General features: G+C 41.0%; 1 protein-coding gene across 6 annotated transcripts in view; it reads left to right on the top strand.

The window, feature by feature from the left end:
* Window positions 1-21,794, top strand: part of LPP (LIM domain containing preferred translocation partner in lipoma) — a 629,315-nt gene that overhangs the window by 275,996 nt on the left and 331,525 nt on the right. For all 6 annotated transcript variants that reach the window (XM_072962688.1, XM_072962654.1, XM_072962664.1 and 3 more), the window contains one exon: window positions 1,285-1,397. In XM_072962688.1, coding sequence (XP_072818789.1) covers window positions 1,285-1,397 — 113 coding nt within the window. The remainder of the gene's footprint in view (window positions 1-1,284; window positions 1,398-21,794) is intronic.

Genomic DNA, 21,794 nt, shown 5'->3' on the forward strand with positions numbered 1-21,794 from the left:
TTGTGTTCTCCTTACCTGTTTACACATTTCCCCCCTCTACTTGACTGAAAATTTAGGGCAAGTAACAAGTCTCAGACACTTCAGTAATCCACCACTTCAAGCACCTTCTCTGTTCTGACTGTACTCCATCCCTCTACACTAGCTTTTATGTCACTTCTCAGTGTCAAATCTGGTTCTCATTCTTCTGAAAGTTAGACTGCTAATTAAACTGAAGAGAACTAAGATAGAGAATAATTGCTAAGCAGGACAAAAATTGTGTGTCAAAGCCAATTGCAAAGCAGCAAAATGCCAGCTAATACAGATCTTCCTTGACTTGCAGTGGGGTTACATCCTGATAAACCCATTGTAAATTGAAAATATTGTTAAGTTGAAAATGCATTTAATACATGTAACCTACCAGATCATATAGCTTAGCCTAGCCTACCTTAAACATGCTTGGAATGCTTACATTAGCCTACAGTTGGGCAAAAATCATCTATCACAAAGCCTATTTTATAATAAAGTGTTGAATATCTTATATAATTTATTGGACATTGTACTGAAAGTGAAGAACAGAATGGTTATTTGGGTTCAGAATGGTTGTAAGTGTATTGGCTATTCACTCTTTTTGTGTGTATATATATATTTTATTAAAGTATAGTCATTTTACAATGTTGTGTCAATTTCTGGTGTACAGCATCATGCCATGTGTAGCAACATGGATGTACCTGGAGATGGTCATTCTAAGTGAAGTAAGCCAGAAAGAGAAAGAAAAATACCATATGATATCACTTATATGTGGAATCTGAAACAAAACAAATGAACTTATTTACAAAACAGAAACAGACTCACAGATGGAGAAAACAAACTTATGGTTACCAGGGGGACAGTGGTGGGAAGGGATAAACTGGGAGTTCAAGATTTGCAGATACTAACTAATATATATAAAACAGAGAAACAACAAGTTTATACTGTATAGCACAGGGAACTATGTTCAGTATCTTGTGGTAGCTTATGGTGAAAAAGAATAGAAGTAGGCTGTTCACGCTTGTGATCCCACGGCTGGCTGGGAGCTGCGGCTTGGTGTCGTCACCCAGCGTCATGAGAGTATTGGGCTGCACGTGGAAGCCCAGGAATAGATCAAAACTCAAAGTACGTTTTCTACTGAATGGCCACCACTTTTGCAACACAGTCGAGTCAAGAAATTAAAGGTCAAATCATCGTAAGTTGGGAACTGTCTATGTTTTTTAAGAGTGCTGTAAAATTGTGTCCTGTTAACTTAACGTGTGTGTTTCCTTTCTGCAGGTGACTTCCTTCCACCCCCACCTCCACCTCTCGATGATCCCATTGCTGTTCCTTCTGGCTCTGGAAACTTCCCTCCTCCACCACCCCTTGATGAAGGTGCTTTCAGGGCACAGGTAAGATCTATGGTTAAAGTCGTGTGTTTATAAGCCATGCTAGGAATCATGAATTCTGAGATTGTTTCTGTGGTGGATAAACATTTATCCAGAGCCTACAGAGAGCTTTACAACTCACAAAGAGCTAAGGCACTTTAATGCAAAATGCCCAGCTCAAGCTTCTCAGAGTTCTGCCGGCTTGCACTCTGAAGCCTTGGAAATCCTTTTACCTACTAATTTTATTTTGAAACTGAAAGCCATTCTTTAGGAATGCCATTTGAGAAGTTCACATTTCCTTGTTTTCCTGGGGACACACAACCATGCTTTTTCATTGCCTCTTTTTCTCTATCCATAAACGGTTGCATTCTAAATGAGTAAGGCTGGTATTTTAAGGCTCTGATTGGTCACAGTGGGAACTAATTGGTCAGCAACATATTTTTAGCGGAAGCAGCAGCAAAAATTCTTAGCGTTTCTCCTCTGAGTGAGGTCAGGGATGCACAGGTTAGTGTATATTGACACTTAGAAGTATTGTGCTCCAGGGAGTGTTGACAGCAAAGTGCCTCAGAGCTGGAATCAGAAGCAACAGTAGAAGTTCTCAGCCTGTGATCATTTAGGGGCACCGGTGACCAGCAGCCACTGTTTAGGCAGCTAAGTACCAGTTATGTCAGGAAGGAAAATTAAATAATAATGTCATAGAATTACTGTCATATTTTGGGGGTGATGATGTTAATGAAGATACGTTAAAGAAGAAAAATTCTTAGTTTTTAGAGAAATGTCAGCAGGATTTGTGAATGAAATGGAATAGTGTCTGGTACTTGCTTCAAGATAATAAGAATAGGGAGCTACTGAGTGAGATTATAGGTGAGAAAAGATTCGCTATGAGTTGATAATTGTTGGGTGCATGGAGGTTTATTTCCTTATTTGTCCTACCTCTGTATGTGTTTAAAATTTCCCAGAGTAAGTTTTAAAGAGGAAAAGCCATAGAGAGTAACTGCTGTAATAGTTCAGTTGGTTGTCTGGCTTTCTTTCTCCTAAATTTCAGGGTGGGGCAGACAAAGGAAGAAAGGATTCATTCATTCATTCAACAAATAGAAATTGTATAGCGAAAAAGACAGACAGGGTTCTGCTTTCATGAGACTCATATGTTAGTGGAACGAGTGGAACAAAATACTTGCGTTACAAAATCCATCAGAATGAGATCAAGGCCATGGGTCATGAGAAGGGGAAAGTGATATGGCCTACTGAGGTTGGGCATGAGGCGGTGACATCTATACACAGACGTGGAGGATGAGAGGAAAGAGCAAGCCATGTGGATTTCTCGGGGTCTGTGCTTTCATCTAGCAGATCTTAAGCAGTAGAGTAAGCTTTGGGTATTATCGGCCAGTTGAAAGTCGGAAGTTCCACTTATAACCAGTAAGCAGCTCCAGTTCAGTCTTCTAAAGGCTATTAAAAATGGTATGTCTTAGACACATATGTCATAAATTTTCTACCTTTTATCTTGCCATAGCTGTGAAGATCAAAGATCATGTGCCAGAAATGGACAACAATCCTACAACATATCTACTTATTTTATGCATTAGATAGATCCCTTGTCAAATAAGAATTACATGATTGATTTCCATTGTTTTCAGTCATTTTTTAAATTAACAGTGAAAAAAGAAAAAGCTTAAAGCTTGCCTTTTATATTTCTGTGCTCTCATTTTGTTGGGAGCTGTTCTTTGCCATTGTTTAATTTATACAGTGAAACACTACTTTGTCTTCTCTCTTGAATCGTTATGGGACTATTTTGTAAGCAGTTAAAATCTTGAGTTTTAAAAATTCACTTGACCTTGTGACAGAAGACTTATGTTTGTATACTGGTTGAGCCGCTCATTCTAGTCACGTGATCTTGAGCAGGTCACACTAAGATGCAGTTTCCTCATAATTAAAAATAAGGTAACTGTATCTAATAGTTACATGAAATAGAGAGGGATTTGAAAGTGCTCAAATATAATCACTGTACAGATATTTTGATGTTATAATTGTCACCGTATAAAAATAACGGCTGTAAGAATAATAAAAAGGCTTGCCAAAGGGTTCCAGTAAGAAAAATTCAAACATGGGGCTTTCATAAAATTGCAAGAAGTCTTTTTCTGTATGGACCTTGTCCTGGTAACTATCTCAAAACCGTGACTTTGTTTTTGAAAAAGAAGGAAATAAACAAAAATCCTGTTGCCATGTTGGCTTATGTTCTCTGTAAAACAGAAGGAAGAAGGATAAAAAATAAAATAGAGTTTGCCAAATGGAAAAGGGCAAATCTGGTAGAAGAGGCGTGTTGTTCTTGAATATATGGAAGATTGTTGGCAAGTTCAAAAGAAAATGGTCACATCCTTTCCTTGGGTGGGAGTGACGTGATGTGCTGATGGCGTGGCCCCACGCTGGCCGTATTCGCACCCCCTTTAACCATGAGCTACAGTGGAGCCCAGGGTAATCTAAGCACTGGAGAGAATCCTGCACTTTTTCCCCTCAGCCATGGTGAAAACTCTTGTTGCCAAGCCCAAATTATAGCTGGTAAATGTGTGTTTTTATGTAGAAGTCTGTTTATATTTCCAGCCAGATTTTCAGGTCAGAGCCAGAAGTACGTCTACTAAGTGTGAGTATAAGAATTATAAGATCTTCAGAGCTGAAAGGGGCCTAAGGGATCATTTAGTCGAACCCTGGCACCGGTCATCTAGTTACAGCCTTCGCAAGTACTTGCCAAATGAGTTAATTCCCTCTCTTTGCAAATGGGGGAACTGAGACCCAAGAAGGGGTCGACCCTGTAGCTTCTGACAGAACTCTTTGGAGAAATCTTATGTCTCGATCTGTTCTTCTGCTCACTGGGCACATGGTTTTGCTTCAACCCTTTCAAGGCTCTGAGGTTCAGACGAGGGGGGACATGCTTTCGTTTGGAAGGCCCAGGTGTTGCTTGACTCAGTATTTTTGATATATGGTGTAAACGTTTTCTCTTATCAAAAGGCAGATATCTAGTGTCAAGAATTTTTGTTTTGAGAATTCTCATTTTTATAGGAAAGTATGAATCTTAGGAAATCAAGGAGACATTTTCTTTTCTGTCAGTATCAGTTTGAACTCAATGCCTGTCAGGTCTGGGGTGACCATTTAGTAGTTACTTCATTCAATCACGATAAACTAAATACCTTCTACAAGTCGGGCACATGTGCTCTAGGGGTGATAGCCTTCCCACTTGGCATCACAGATCTAGTGCCCTGAGTCCCAGCTTTGGGGCTATTAGACTTGTTCAAGCTGATGCCACAGTTGGTAACTTTTTCCTATTTCAGCCACCCAGTGGGCAGGTATATAGCCTTGTTTAAAGTACTTTCAAAGGGGGAGAATACGTCCTAGAATTTCAGGTTTGCAAGGGAATTTGAGAGCTCATAACTCAAGTGCCTTTCTGTTGTTTGAATCTCCTAATTCTTTTCAATTTAGTGAAATGTTTCTGGGTGACTATTACTGGTAACGCAATGTTGAGGGATAAGCAGTGGATCAGATACAACCTCAAGTTTGGGAGATGCATATATACACAAATTCCAAATTAAAATTAAATTATACCTTAGTCATCATGCTTAGCTTAGAAGCACAATCTAAGTCCTATATTGTGGTGGAAGGTGAGGGAAATAAATTAACTATGACTAGAGACATTAAAGAAGGAATCTTGGAAACAGTTTCAACTAAACTGAAGTTTCATGGCTAATTAGGATCTTAATTTTCAGATGGAGGATAGACTTTAGGCAATAAATTAACAAGAATAAGAATACAGAATATTCCTAAGAATATTCTGAAATCATTCCAGTGTTTGCTATTATTTTAAATATAAGGTTGACATACATCCCCAGATCTGTTGTCGGATGTCAAGTGGTGCTTTTAACGCACCATCAGACAAAATAAACTGCCCTTGTGGGAAGCCCTATGCAAATAGCTCTGAGTAGTCTGGTAGACTTCCTTGAGCTCCTCCGGAATTTACCTGCTGATACCTGATGGCTTTGAGTTCAAATGCCCCATACTTAACTTCCTCTTTTCATGACATCTTTGCTTGACTTCTGTTCATGAGCTCTAGTTGACGCCTGCTCACTCTGCTTCTCTCATTGTGACCCAGGTTGCTTGCTTTTATGTGTCTGTAGTCTTACCCTTCCTGTTCTCATCTCCTTTTCCATTCATTCCGGCAGGGTGGCTGCCTTTGCTAGTCTGACTCCAGCCCCTCCTTCTCAGAAAACAGACTGGTTTGTCCATCTCTGGTTACTCCAGATATTAAAAACCTCTTTTCTCTTGTTGAACTGAGATTTGCCCCTTTATAACTTCCTCACACTGATTTTCTTCCTACCCTCTGAGAGAGTGATACACATTTAAAAGGACAGTCAGGCCAGGTGAGAGAGATGTGGTAGTGGCCTCAAGGGGGTGGGCAGTAAAGCTCCTGCAAGAGGTGAGCTTTTCTGAAGAGAGAGTGAAAACGGTCATGTGAGCTGGGCACCGACCTTGGGGAAATACCCAGAGTTTGTTGAAAAGAGAAGAAGAAAAATTTCTGAATTCATTAATGGTTTGTCTTCAAATCAGTCTTTGAAAGTTTGTAGGCCAACTCATTTCTATTCTTGTGAAGACATTTCAAAGCTCTTATTTGTGTTGGGTGAACAGTGGATTATAGATTATAGTGTATTAATCCACTTACCCATTTTATGTATTGCATGTATCAATAGCAGCTTAAAAATCTACTGATGTTTTAATAGAACTGGCCCTGGAATCTGTGTCTTATGACTCTTAACTAGTACCATCATGGTAATTGGTGTGAAATGATAGCATTTTACTTGTAGACATAGGGAACTCAGGCCCACAGCCATGGGCATAGTCATTCACGAGCTTGCAGAAAGAGGCAGCTGGCCTTGGTTTATATGGTTTGGATGTACCCCACCAGAGAGGTCACCCCTTCTTCTGCCTGGTAGTGGGGTGAGGAAGGAAGAAGCTGGCTGAAAAAGGAGATCCAGGCTATAAAAATTAAGAGTTGAGATGCAGTATTGCCAGAGCAAGACTAGAACAGTCAGCAAAAGCTTTAGTCCACTCTGAAGGCTTGCCCTTCCTGTGCAGTGAGGATGCAAGGACGTCTTGGTCCATGGAAACATACCAATGGAGTGCCTGGGAGGCTTATTTCTTCCTGGCCCTTTGCCGTGTGTCTTTGGGCCTTGGGTGAGCAAGGAGCCCCAGCTGATCTGTAGGGGTGTTTGTGACCGTGGCAACGGCAGGAGCAGCAGCTTGCTTTGTGATTATCACCTCCTTTTACGGTCTACACATATAGGTCAGTGTATGTTTAGGGACTGGTGGGTTCTTAGGCGTGTCGCTGGCTCTGGTCAACGTGACTTTCTAGAAGCAAATGTCAAAGTTTTCCTGTTTGCCTTTCGCTCTGAATCATCCTCCGATTGGGTATTCAGACGAGAAAAGAGAGATATTTTTGGAGTCTAGACTTATTAAAACTTCTTTGAAAGTAGCAGACTAAAGCCGATAGGAAGTATTTCAATGTTTCATTTAGTAATTTGACCCTTTTTCATGGAATGTCATAGTTTCTCTTGTTTTTTAAGAATCTATTTTAAAAGGTGAAACTTTTCCCTGGGATCAGTAGTGGAGTATGTGTACACACACACTTGTTCAACCATATCAACCCAATTACCACTGCTGCCACCACCTTGAAATAATCTAGGACTCATCGCATGCTTTCTGCAATGGAAGACTGGCTGATTGCTGGACAGGAAACGTCTTATGGGGACAGTGGTTGTGGTCATTTCTGCTTGTGTGTTGGGATAACCAGTGAGGTTAAGTTTGCTTTAACTCCTGAGTTCCTTTATAGGGAGTAATTTACAATATTTGCATATTTCAGAGAAGTTTCTTTGCCCAAAGTTAAGTGAAACTTCAGTTGGTTCTTTCTGAGTGAGTGAGAATTTGTATCCCATTTTGTCTGCCCCGTCAAGAATCTTCATCATTCCTTCAAAACTGAAATACATTTGTTTTTTCCTATGTCTAAAAAGTAATTCATGTTTTTTTCTAGTGCTAAGTAAATCAAATGGTATGGATTACCTAGTTTCAAACATGTTTCTCTATCAAGGAAAATTTATGATATGTGCATATGTAACTCCACCTCCAGTATATTTTCCATATCAAGTTGGAGCACTCTTCTCCCTGCTTCATTCAAAGTATTATTAACACAGTTTGGAGAATGTGTTGAAATATTTTGAACTTTGTAACACCTCTTTTTAAAGAGTCATCTCTCACATTAAATTGTACCACCACATTATTAATAAACTATAGTGGTCATTTGTTTATTGCATCCTTTCTTGTTTGCTGTTTCTTTTTTTTTTTTTGAATTTATTATCCTGATTTTCTTCTGTTTTTTTTTCTTCCTCCTATAGTAGTACTTTATTAAATAATTTTTTAAAGAAAGGCTACATGGGTGATATATTTTCTGAGCCCTTGTGGATCTGAAAATGACTTTTTTTAGGTGAAAGTTTGGCTGCAAGTAGAATTCAAGGGTCAAATTTCCCTAGCCTCAATCAATATCAACAAAGATTTCTATATTATCACTGAGCATCATTTAGTCTTTAGTGTTGCAGATCAGAAATCTGATGCCAGTCTGATTCTTTTTCCAATTTAGAAACTTTTTCTTATTTGGTCTGTAATCTTTATTTGTGGGATTCAGCAATTTTACTACTCTGTTTCTCAGTGCAGTTTCCCTCACTCTCACTCTGGTAATTCTACTCAGCATTCTGTGAGGTCAAAATAAAGGATGGTGGAAGCACACAACACAACAAAATGCAAACAACAAACCTAGTCCTTTCGAGAAAACTCCTCAGGGTCCCCTGCGTGGTTCAATCACGCTGCTCATTAAACGAGTCGTTGTAATCCTGTCAGCCCAACCTTCTAGGTGCCAAGATTTCCTTTTGAAGAGAAAAGGGTCTTGGTGGGCCAGCTTTGCAGAAAGGTAAACATTTGGAAGCCAGGAGGGGGTTTTCTGGTGTTGAAGATCTGGTTTCTTCTAAATTGAGAGGCCCTCCCCCTCAACCATACACACACTTTTTTGGGTGGTTGAAAATATTTTTAAAATTTACTTTAATTTTTTAGTTTGTGACTGATCAGAGTTAACTTTTATTTAGCTAAGGGGAATTTTTTTGTGGTGTTGGGAAAATGTATTCTAATTTTTCATTTGCCTTTTCTTCCTGATGGAACTCCTGTTTCATGGTTTTAGATTTTCTCTCCATCCTTCACAATGGTATTCTTTTTCAGTAGTTTTACTATATGGAAGAACCCCTATGGCTTTCTTTCTTTTTTTATTTTTAATTTTTGTGGTGATGGTGTACTCTCGACTTATAAATCCTATATACTTCTGAACTTAGGGAGAAAATGTGCCTCTGGGTGGCTCTGGATTTGTTCTGGTAGACCTAGCTAGCTTGCACTCCAAACTTTATCTTTTATCTAGGTCAGGAACATATAGTCCTTTAAATACCAGAGCTGCCATAGGGTATGTGCATCTGGTCTTCGCCTGTGTGTGTAACTAGGGGAGGCAGGCCAGGGAATGGTTTCCCTTAGATACACAAGCCAAGAGCTGAACAAGTGTCAAGGCTGTTTATTAGTTATGAAGACCCACTGGCAGGTAGTAAAGCCCCTATTTTACGTGCCCCGCGTATAGGCCCAGTGAGGGCAGCAGTAGGCTGTGGCCAGCCCTTCTGTGGGGTGGTCTCTGCTGAGTTCTCCAGCTTTTTCCTCCCTCTCTATTTCCCCATTCATGCCTTTTGATGACTGTCACCAGGAGTGTCAGGGAATGTGGCAAAGTATCTTTTATTAGAAAGGATGAACTCATTATGTGATTTCACTGCTGTTCTGTCTGGCTTTTATTATAGACCCCAAACTTGCTTTTCGAAGAGGCTCCCCAACCCCTTACTTTTTTTGCTGTGGCAGCTTGAAGTCAGCTTAGATATTGCTACCCTTTGCTATTTATCTCAGGCTCAACCTGCTGCCCTTGAGGGCACCACCACAGAAAAGCCCTCCCTGATTGCATCATCTGGGCCAAGTAAAACCTCAAGGACAGCACAGAATGATGACAAACACTGTTAAGTGCTGATCCAGACTTCCCGAGTTCACACGTGGCTTCCCCACTCACTAGCTACGAGACCATGCCCATGTTATTTAACCTTTTCATGCCCCTGTTTGCTTGTCTGTAAAATGAGAATAATTACTATTCTTACCTCTTTGGGTTGTTGTGAGGTTACACAGAGAATATTGTATGTCCCTGACACGGCCTGGGGCTTAGTACATGTTTGCTGTTGATGCTACTACGGTTAGACTGTCCTTGGCTGGCTGATCGCTGCTTCGTACCCCACCTCCCCACGTTTCACTGATGATGCCATCCCTTGCTCTTACATGTGTGGAGATTTTAAGGCGTTTTATCAAAGAAATACTTCCACGAACTCTTTCTGCAAAATGAATGATAGAATTAAATAATTTTTAGATCTCTTATGGCTCTAAAATTCAGTGCCTTGGTAATAAAATATTAGCTCTTTATAATTCCGTAGTTACTTACAAACTGCAGAACACTTTGTATTACCAAATTTGATCTTCTCAAGTAAGTATAGCACACATTTAACAAATACAAAAAATATTAAGGCTCAAAGCATTGAGGCGACTTGTTTAGATTGCACAAGTGTCATGGAAGCAGTGATTTATTTTTAAATGGATAAAAAAGCAAAACAAAATGCATTTTGGGGACTTTAAGCCTCTTGGCTTCGTATCAATTCCCTTATAAACGAGAGAAGGCAGATCATCTTTAAATTCTCAAGAAGCAGCCAAAGTCCTCAACAATATGTGTTCATGGCTAGTGGCCAGGGGCCACCGAGGTAGCTTTCTTTGTACTTCTTTGGTGGAAACAAGCGCATCTTCCATCTCCGCCTCAGGCATGTTCTCTGACGATCCCCTCACGGTTGTACCATGTACTTCTTATCCATGCATTTGGTAAGGAAGCCCTATTGGGCTCACAAATCCTTTGTAATTTACATAATCCACTCAATATAGGCACAAAACAACTTTATCTGAAAGAAGGGGTAAAAGTGGTAATGAAGGATGCCAAAACCGAAAACCTAGGGCATTAATTAAGTCATATTTTATTTTTGAAACTCTAATGTTTTAGGGAAGTTTTCTGTGCATTACTGATTTGAGTTGATCCACTCAAAAGTCACGTATTTAAAACTGAAAGTATCTTGTTGCAGGCAATACTTATATGAATCCTTAAGGGGTGAAGCTATTATTACCATTATTTTATCATTAACTTCTGTGAGTTTGACCTGTCCAAGACTCCTGCCCTGTACATTTCCAATTCCAAAATCGATGTTGAGTTTTCTTCTTTCTTTGTTTAAATGAAAGACTTTCATATACTTTATCTCACTTGAGCCTTTGAGTAACTTATAAAGAGGAAAGGTAGGGATAATTCTCTACCCTGTGCAAGTGAAAGGACTGGGGCTCAGAGACGTTAGGTGATACTCCCAGTTTTCATGGTGTTAAGTGTCCTTGGTGGCGATGACACCCTGCGTTACTCTGAGTCATGCCAGTCCATTTCTTTCTCTTTTGTCATCGTTGCTTGATTGTTACTCTTCCTTTATGTTGTTTTCCAGTGAAGGACACACAACACCAGTTGTCATCTTCCTCTCCAAGTAGTTTCATTAATCAGTAGCCCATGCTCTTATGACTTCTGTTGTAGAATCCTCTATAGCCTTCAGCCTTTTTAAAATTGTCTGTAGCTTTACAGATTGGAAGAATGTACTTTGACATTAAAATATAGGAAAGCTATTTGTAGATCTTTAAAACGGAGTTATTTCCAAACTTTTGTTTGTTTGTTTTTATATTTATCTTATCAATTAACCTAAGTAACGTTATCAACTTGTGTTACTGTAGAAGAAAGTAAAATTGGTGGCACCTGGAATAAAAAATGTTTCTGTGGCAGTTTTTTTTTTTTTTTAATGGGGGATGAACTAACATAAGAGAGAGGATTTAAGTTGTAAGAAATATAATTTTGCTGTTATCTTTGGAGGTAAAGGGTTTGGTTCATGAGAGCCTCCCACTCACTTGCACTGCCCACCTACCCCCCCGCCAAAAAAAAAGAGAGAGAGAGAGAGACATAGCAGGAGCTCTGACATCCCTTCTTTCCCCATAGTTTGTTTCATTCCCTTTAGCGCTTAAAAGAGTATGTGCCCGTCCTACAGTCACCTTTTTTTTTTTTCTTCAACTGTAAATGACACAACTAGATGATATGTGATTTGGAGCAGATCATTCCTAAGAGCCAAATCTCTCAATTTTTCCAGTCCTAGATCTAGTATAATATTTCTATTTCTTTCATCTTTTGGGATTTTTTAAAACATTTTTTATTGATTTATAATCATTTTACAATGTTGTGTCAAATTCCAGTGTTCAGCAGAATTTTTCAGTTATACATGAACACATATATATTGATTGTTACATTTTTTTTCTCTTTGAGCTACCATAAGACTTTGTGTATATTTCCCTGTGCTATACAGTATAATCTTGTTTATGTATTCTACAATTTTGAAATCCCATCTATCCCTTCCCACCCTCTGCCCCCTTGGTAACCACAAGTTTGTATTCTATGTCTGTGAATCTATTTCTGTTTTTTATTTACGCTTTTTTTTGTTTGTTTGTTTTTGTTTTTTAGATTCCATATCTGAATGATCTCATATGGTATTTTTCTTTCTCTTTCTGGCTTACTTCACTTAGAATGACATTCTCCAGGAGGATTTTTTGACACTCAGATGAACATTAACCCTTTGATAGTACTTTCTAAATTAGAAAGTAAAGGATTTACCTTAAAATATGTATATTTTTATAATATTATTTTAACATCCTTGAACTTTAATTCTTTCTACGGAAATTATATATTTGAAGCCATGAATAACTGCATACCTTAAATGGTATAGTTGATGACTGACTTGTCTCACAAAGAGAATGGCAAACTGTCCCGAGAACTGAGACGTATGGATTCAGCCATAGCTTACTATGATATGTGCACGTAAGAGTCTCAGAACTTCACAGAGTAATTGTCTGGCTCAGACTGAGGTGTCTCATGAAGAGATGATTAAATAATTACGTAAAAAATACAGCGACCAGAAGAGAATTTCACTGTGCACGTCCAGGAGACTTCATCATTTTTACTATCATTCTACATCAAGCCATTTTGTAAGTTGGAATGTTGCGTTGTTTTCATTTCCGTTCAGCTCATTGAAAGTCATACAGTGTCACTTCAGTAATTCTCTTCTGACCCAGTGGGGATAGAAACTAGTTTGGGGCCATGGCAGCTACTACAGAGAAGTATTCCCATAGTTACAGATTCAGTACCTAAGGCGCTCCTCCTTCCCCCCACCTCCACCATGTTTTTCTCCGTAACCAGGGATTTGAGTCAGTGACCTACCATGAACTTGTTGCAACTCTACTGAAATGGCTTTTGTACCTGTCTGCCACCCGCTCTGTTCCCCAGTGACTGTTATTTTTCTGACACATTCTTCTTCCTTTTTCAGGTAAGGAACACTCTTGAGGATTTCAACCTCCTTGCTTCCTCCTTTGATTTTCATTAAAAAGAACTTCCTAGTTCCTAGATCTGCAGCTATTCCTTCTCTCTCTCAGAACCCCCTTCTTTGCTTCTGCCCCTCATTTTTTAGGTGCCCACTCAGTGCTCTCCCTTCTGACTTTCTATCTTCTCTCAGTAGAATTCACAACTCTTACAACGTCAACTCTGGTATCTGTCTAATGACTAGAACTGGTTAGGACTCCTGGCACTGTGTCTTCCTTTGATGAAGATTGTGCCGTTTATCCCTAGAAAGTCTTTCCACAGGAAAAGCCTTCACATTCATCACATTCAACTTGCGCACACATTTTACTCATTGTCTTCTCCCAGTTAGAGGTACCACCACATCTCCTTGTCTCCCCAGTTCTAAACTCTGTGGTCCTTGTTGATATGTCTAAATGTATGTTACCAACAGCTTATATTTTTTGGTTCAGTGACTCTCAGGTTTGCTCGAGTCTCGTCATTTTCCAGTTTGATGTCCTGGCTCATTCTTTTCCCATCTCGCAATAGACTCATTGCTCTGTGCTGCCCCCCAACTTCCACCCCCTTTTAGCTGCATTTCCCCAAGCAATTAGTCTTCCAAAAATGTTATTTCCACGTTTCCCTCTCTTGGTTGATTTTCTGAGTACTTCATGACCTACCTCATTCTTTAAAGTACACCTTATCCCCCACTGTGCTCTTTCCGTGTTTGCTCTCGTGAGGCTGATGTCCTCATTGTCAGCGTCCCGTGTCTTCCTTGCTGCCTGAAGCATCCTCATCTCTCAGCTGATCAGAAATTCTTCCATTTTTTAAAAGCCTAATCATACCTTTTGACACTGCCGTCTCATCCCGATCTCTCCGTTCTTTGCATCCTGACTCTGATGTCTGGGTGGTGTGGTGTCGTTGCGTGAACCTGAGGCTTAGTGCCAGGAAGCCCTGCTCTACTGATTACCAGTGGTATTACCCATCTTTACATGCAAACTAGGAATGATGGCTTAGAAAGTTATTTTGAGGATTAATTAAGATAAAGAGTATAAAGTATGTAGTAGTATCTGGTTCATAGTAAAGGCTGCAGTGAGTCAGTTAATGGATAAATCAATCAGTCACGCTTCATTTTCCTTCCACTGAATACGTGCCTTTTTGTGTAATTGAGCATGTGCCTCTAAACTGTATGTTGTAAAGCCAGAATCAAAACATGACATGGAGGAGACCTGTAGGAGTCACTTAACATCAAAAAGCATAGAGCCTCAGCTTTGAAAGGATCATAGTCCAGCTCACCTTTCCTGTGATGAGGAAATGGGGGCCCAGATTTCTTAAGTCAACTGCTCAATGTGACACAGTACTTAGTGGGAGAGCTGGCTCCAACCCTGACTGGAGGTTTCTGAACTCCCCGGTTTGAATGCTTTCTATTATTCTATTATCCTCTTGTTTACCCCATTTTAGAAACTGAATCCAGTCTGAAGGCTGGATTATAGCTCACATTCCTGTATAATCCATAGGGTTTTTTTTTCCTCATTGAGGAATATTTGGTTGAAATTTGTGGATTGATTGATTCATTCTTTGTCTTGGCAATTAAAGAATTCAATAGAAACATCTATGGAGTTTGTGCTGTCCATGGGCTTATCACCCTTTTGCTGCTTTTGCTGCTGATGTAAACATGCAAGGGGTCCAACATGTACGCCACTGTGCACTAGCTCGGCGTTGTGGGGAAAGGAAACTGGAGAGGAAGTTATATACATCTTGAGCAAATCAAGCTTTTCTATTTTTAGTCCTTGCTACTGTTTGGAAAGTACAGCCCTGCTCATGGCAGTCTGGCATGCGTTTCCTTAGTGCCATTTCCAAAAAGGAAAAAAATAAATACGGGAATTTTTTGTAGTAAAAATAGTTACTCAGTGAAATCACATAAGTTCCTTCTTTTTTCTCTTGATGAAACCTCAAACCCACTAGGCACAGATTCCTCAACCTCAACTATGCATGTCAAAGGCTCATGCAGAGGAGGAGACTCGAGTCAGCAAAACCCAGTACAGCAAGATGTACTCTGGTGCCTGAGGGAGACGGCAGAGAAGGCAGGGGAGGGAGAGGGACACTCGCCATCCGTGGCGTCTTGGTCGGCTACCAGATGTCGCTCCCTGGAGAAAGCTGGACCCTGAACTACATAAAGAGACACACTGTTACAGCCCTTGCGTAAACTGTTCCTTCTACCTGAGTGTCTCTCTCTGCTCTCTTTCTTTCCCTGAGTGCCTTACAGCAACTCCCTGAGTTCAAACAAATGAATTACTTCTCTTTAGTCCTTCACATGACAGTTTGGGGGTTTTCCTAAGGTGAAGATCTATTGGTTATCAGTAGGGGATAATAAGCAACCTTATGAAGGAGGATAAAATTATCTGACCTCTGTTTAGATGGATTTCTATAGTACAGCAAGCCTTGACTGGTCAGAGGTGGCAACAGTAGAATGGTTTGGAGTCGACTGCAGGAGTCTAACGAGGCAGATCAGAGCCTGAACTGGGGCGATGGCCATGGCCATGGCGAGGGGGAGCTGGAATCCAAGGCGATGTGGGAAGAGGGGGCGATGGGAAATGGAGGAGTCCAAGGTGCTTTGCAGGATCCTGATTTTATTCAGGAAAGAGAGATTTGCTTCCTGTCCTAGTGTTTGCCAAGCAGAAAGTTCCTCTGAGAAATCAGAACTCCATGGCAAGTGTAGTGTGAACTTGATTGGAGAAAATGTTGATACCCCTGAGCAGAGACTGGCCTGCCTTAATGCGAGGGAACATAACCTGCTGCTGAGCTAAAGCGGTGCTGCCGGGGTGAGCGGAGTCCATGCTGTAATGCATGCTAATTTGTGGGTGTCGCTGCATTGTTGTCATTGGTTTTTAATTGAATATGTATTAAGCTCCAACAGGGTGCTGTGAATAATGCCAACTTGTAGTTGATTTATGAGAACACTCAGAAGACTCTATAAACACCAGTAAATGGAAACTCACAGCACCCCTTCGAGGTGGTAAACGCTGTTGCTGTTTCCACAGATGAGGAGGAGTGAAGGGGATGGTGTTTGCTGGCACCGGGGATGAGAACACAGAACTGTGGGATGAGAGCGAAGTCTTTTCCCTGTTCCCGGGAACTGGGTCAGAATACATCAGTAAAGAGTGCTCCCTCAAGGTGTGCAGAGTTGCAGGACTTTAATTAAATCGCGCCAGGTACTGTTAGCACTTGCACTAGCACTTGATAACCAAATTCTAGGCCAGCGGATTTGAAATCGAGTGTGGGAAAGAATTGGAGGGGGAGGGCAAAGGGCTTGTTAAATGCAGGTTGCTAGGCTCACGCCCAGAGGTTCAGGTCTGATAAACCTGGAAGAGGTTTTAGAGAATTTTCCCGTTTAATGGGTGTCTGAGCTGCTTCTGTCCTCAGAGGAGGCTCAACTTCCCTTTAAAATCTTAGCCTTTTCCTTCTTATAGGATCTGTCTTTCGCCACCAAAATCTAGGGTCACTCTGAGATCAGGACTTTTTAATTTAATATCTTATTAAATTGAGGCCTAATTATTTAGGGCTCTTAGAACTCACCCAGTATAATCTTGCAGTCCTCTCATTTACAGAACACCCTATGAGCCAACACTCACAGAAGACCTACTGTGTTCTTAGCATTCTGTAGGACACGCGGTTCTCAAGTGGTTTTCAAAGTGTCCCTGTGGGGTTTGAATTATTATTCCTCTATTTCACAGTGGGCGCTAAAGCTGAGAGGGGATATGACTCGGTGAGATATCTCATTGCTTTCAGTTTTTGTGATTTAAATCCAGATGGGGCCCAGATTCCACTTTGAACAACAGATGAAGACAGGACTTCTAGAAGTGTTTAAGTGGAATGTGTCATAAAAGAAAAAGCTCAGGGTGGAGTAAGGATGAGGACGGCAGGAATGGCAGAAACGGCACATGTGGATTTTCATTATTTCTTGGTTATTTGTCCTGGTTCTTTAATATAGACTAGGTATTGAACTGTTGCTAAGTAAATAGTAGCCAGTAAATATTGCTTGACTTTGAATAGCCTATGAAAAGGAAACATTTCTCAGGAAAGCCCGAAAAGAGGCATGAGCAGAATTCTGGAATAGAGGGAAGCTTTTTAATTGGAAATGAGAACAGGGAGGCTTGAGGTAGCACCATCTTTTGCTTCCTTTGGCTTCTTCACCCTCTACCTGGAGACATGACAGTCTTTTTGCAGCAGTCTATTAATTTGTAGTCCCGAGGTCGAAGGTAGAAATGTTTGTTGTCCTGTAGATCTCCCATTCATTCCCCATTAAGGTGAAATCAACTTTCTGCTGTGATTCTGTACTTTCTCTTTATCAGTGGTGACCTTTCTGTAAAAATAGGAACTCCTCCTGGGAGTGTCACTAATGTAAGTTGTCTGTGCACGGCCTAAAATATGTGTAATTCATGCCATGTGTCTGTTCCCACCTCAGCACTAGGTCCCAAGGTATAATTACCCTGCCCACTCTCTCCTTTTGTCTTGAGGACCGTGTTTATCCTTTGGATATCTGTACCCTGGATACCTGCCAAGCTCCTTCTATGCCTCAGGTTTGCACACCTGCATAATCTGACCACAGCTGACCCTCTGAGCCTGACCTTCCTCTGTTTCTACCTGAAAGAGCACTTGTATTTGCCAAGTGTTAGTGCACGTCGCGGTGTTCCTCCTGTATTTTCGTGCTCGCATGGTAAATAATTTTTCTCCATCCAAAATCTCAATTCTCATTGCATCCATGTAGTACTCTCTGATTTCTCTATTTTTTTTTTTTTGCTCTAGCGTCTTGTGTTTTGTGTACTTACTTGACTTTATTCAGCCCTATAATGTGGTTATTTGTGGACAGACTAACCCCTATAATGCAATTGTAAGTACCTGAAGGACAGAGAACCAATGATTTTCCTTTTTAAAAAAAAATAATTCCTATCCTTTATATCAGTGTACACTGAATATTTGATATGTACTTATGGAAAAGTGAGTGAAAACTGTGCTAAATGGGGAAGTAGAAGGAGAAAGAGAGGGTTGGAGCTTGACTCTTAGCTGTAGCTGGAGCCATGACCTACTTCGTGGTAACCTAACAGGCCCCCATAAACTCCCTTTGATGCTTGAAAAGACGACCTTGCCCCTTTTGCATTTCCAGCCCAGTGTCATGGAAAGTGCAAGAGTTAGAGCTTTGAAGCGAAATGTTTGAGTCCCAAATTCTAATGCTTCCCTTTCTACCTGAGCGACATGGAAAAGTCTCTTTTTCTCTGACTGTTGGTATCCTCTTTTGTAAAATAAGAATAATCTCTACTAATGTGTAGCATTGCTGGGAGAATCCAACGAGATCATTTGCACGAAAGTGCTCTTCTAAGCTGAGGCAGTCGTCTGTTGCTAGTGGCAGGAGCTGAGCCCAGGCTGCGCGCAGTGGACGGGGTGGCTGGTCCGCAGTGCTGCTGGTTCATAGGATATTGCCCAGAGCCGTCTGGGAACAGAAAGCTTGACCAGGAGAAAATGGGGAACACATCTGGAATGAGTATTAGGGAACTGATGCATCTTTTATTGTTAGAAAATATAATTCCTGCCATTTTAGGTGATTGCCACCCCTCCCATCTTTCACTGTTAGCCTTTGAGATGAGACAGAATATCTATTTTGTCTTTTCCTCTACTGTCTGCTTGCTGGGTTGGTGTCACTCTCACCCGTCTTTTTCTATTTCTATTAGTCAGCTAGTGACTCTGACGACAATGCCGTTTCTGCTCTTAACAGTTATCAGTAACTCCATTTTTGAAATGGGTGTTTCAAATCCTATTGTGTTAGCATCGACGCTATATCTTCTGTATTTTCAACTATCAAAGTACACTTAAACTAAATAGAAACAGGGTAATTTCGTTCTAGTAAGTGGTGATAAGTGAAAAAAAATATCAACAGCAACAATGAAAAGCTGTAAACGCCTTATAATGTTAGGTAGATTGTATTTATGTGAATGTGTTAGAATAACAGAACTTCTAAACTAAAAGGAAACACAAAGATTGAGTCTGAACCCACCATCTTGTCATTGAGAAAACAGCTGAGAAAGGGAAAGCGATTTGCCCGGGGTCGCCCTACTGAATTAAGGCAGAACCAGGACAAAATGCCTAGTTTATTTCTTCTCTACTCTCCTTGCCAACACATTCAGCTCCCTGCTCACTAAAAGGAATTCTGTGGTTGGGCTGGGTAGGTAATAGGTCACTTTTCTGGGTCAACGTTTGTAAATATTCAGTCATCTTCTGACATCAGGGCACTTGTGAGTTTCTTAGGAGAACTACAATGCTGTCTTCTTTTGCTTGACAGTGAGCTTTGAGTGGGACGACTGGGACCAGCAAGCACTGATTCAGGTCTCCCTGTCCCATCCTGATCACCTGGTTGTTTCACCAGAGTAAAGCACTTATGCTTTCTGGTCCTCTGTTTCCTTCTTTGGTACGATTATGGTGTCATAACAGGTGCTAGCTAAGGTTCTTCCCACCCCCAGTATCTACGGACCCAAGTGTCCCCATCCGTTCTGACGTCTCTCTTCTAGGAATTTCCGTATTGCTGGTTTGCACCTGTGTGCCAGTACTGCACCCTCAGCCTGCTGGAGGATGGGCTCTTCCCCGTCTTTAGTTTTGTTGACCGTGTCCCATTAGTGAGACTGGAGACCCTCAGACAGCGCCTGTGCTCCTCTCTTACACCGAGTTTCCTCATCTGGAAGATGGGGCGAGAGTAACTTCCTGCTCATTTCATAGGTTCTTAAGAAGAACAATTGAAGTAGTATATGAGAGATTGCTTTGGAGATGTTTCAGAGTATAAAGTGTTCAGATTTTAGACCTATTTCAGTCCCTTCACTGTCCCAGACACCTGAATCAGTTCTCTGAGGGGGATTTTATTATGGTTAAATAGAAATATTGGAATAACTGCTTAAAGTCCCCTTCAGTTCTAATATTTCATGAGACTGAGTTACCTTTTCTGTGCTGTTCATCTATAATCTATTCACACTTTCCCAAACATCTTTGGTCTGTAAGTCGTGGTGGATGGTGCTTAGCCCGTAGAATCAGATCCACAGGAGCTTAGAGGAACTTCTTACCCCTTACCCACTTCGATGACATGGCCTTTTGTTTTATAGCTTTGGCTGCCAGACATGGAATCCTTGACTTGGGAACTGAACACTTTCCTTGGTTTTCCACTTTGGCAGCATTTTGAGGGGTCATGAAAGGATTCAAGGGAAAACGGGTGAGGATAATAAGCCAATATATAAAGTTAATATCAAATGTCTAAGTATTTGAACGTCTGCTTCTGGTTATTTCTATTGCATTATTGGCGAGTGTGAGAAAGGGCTTTCTGGAACTTATCGTGCCCCAATTCACTGGTCCTGGGTTATCAGAATGCAAAGTAAAAAACTGTCTTCCCTGAGGTTTTGAGAGAAAATCAACAGCAAGAGTACCCGGCACGGTCTGTCTTCTACCGCACGCTGCCGTGCGGCCCGAAGACGGCGCCGCCATTCTCGCTGTTCCATAGGTTCAAACAGTTACGGTTCTTCTCCTCCCTCCCCGCTCCCAAGTGTTGTTTCCTTCGTGGAAAACCAAACTCGTTCTTTTGCTACCTTTTCGAACTTCTGCTGGTATTACTCTGTGTTGATTGTGTGAGGCGCCGCGCCCCTGGGACCAGGAGCACCGTGTGATTCTATGGATACGTGTATAGTTGTTCCAGGCGGGTGTCCCTGCTTCTTACATGCACACAGGCATGCAGAGTGCAGACGGGGCAGCCTGGCAGAGTGCTTGCTGAGCTGTGAACGTGGACTGACTGGCAGGGCGGCTCATTTTGAGGATGCTGCTTCTTCATCTGTAGCTCGCCCAGAAAGTCTGCAGCAGTGATCTTCCAGCCACCTTTCACGGAAGTGCTTCAGGAGGCGTGACTGGAGGCCAAGGGAAACCCCAGTGGGTTGAACCCTGTGCTTCCTTGCTTGTACTTGAACCAGAGCAGCTGTTTTTTAATCCGTTTTAAATAATGGGGTTCCGTGTATGACTTCATTTTTGCCGTGGGGTTCTGTTACTTAAAAAAGGCGTGCCCAATGTCTCTTTTACTGTCAAATAATTAATCTTATTGTGGTTATTTTTATGGTTCTTATTTTATTGATGGATAGATAGATACTGTGTGTATTTTTCCATCTTATTATATAGCTATTCTCATACAAAGTAACCTCTATTTTAATTGTAAGGGATTACTTTAAGAGTACATTATCAATATTATTTTTATTTTGTAAAGATTTGAATTCAGTAAAAGTAATTCAATGAGTAGATCAATACAATGAAAAGTGAAGTTTTTTTTTTCCTAATTTGTGGGGGTGTGTGTGTGTGTATATTTTGCTTTCTTATCTAAAGAGAGCACTGAACAAAGGGGCTGCCTGTGTGTTCCCAAACACAGACCGCTTTAGCCATGCCTCTGTTCTTACTTAATCTGAGTTGGCTTAAACTCTGCGTGGGCCTCACTCTGCTGAGTTTGGGTCTGGTTGCCAGTAGGCAACAAAGATAATGGCTGACAAGCTGTGAAATGTCATTATAGAGTCATGCAATATGAGAGCTATAAAAAATAAAAAAGGACCTGGAAGGTTTGTACCCCTCATTTTACAGAGGTAAAAGTTGGGTTTCAGAAAGGAAAAGTGACGGCGTCACAAGTAGACCTGGCCTCCCACTGTCATCCCTGTGGATGGAAGGGTCTTGTGCTGGCTGCTTCAGTAAGGCTGACTATGGCGCAGAGGCCCCTTGGGGTGTCTGTATATAAAAGAGTTTATCTTGAGGATCCGTGG

Source organism: Vicugna pacos, chromosome 1 (genome assembly GCF_048564905.1).
Source record: "Vicugna pacos chromosome 1, VicPac4, whole genome shotgun sequence".
Taxonomy (NCBI): Eukaryota; Metazoa; Chordata; class Mammalia; order Artiodactyla; family Camelidae; genus Vicugna; species Vicugna pacos.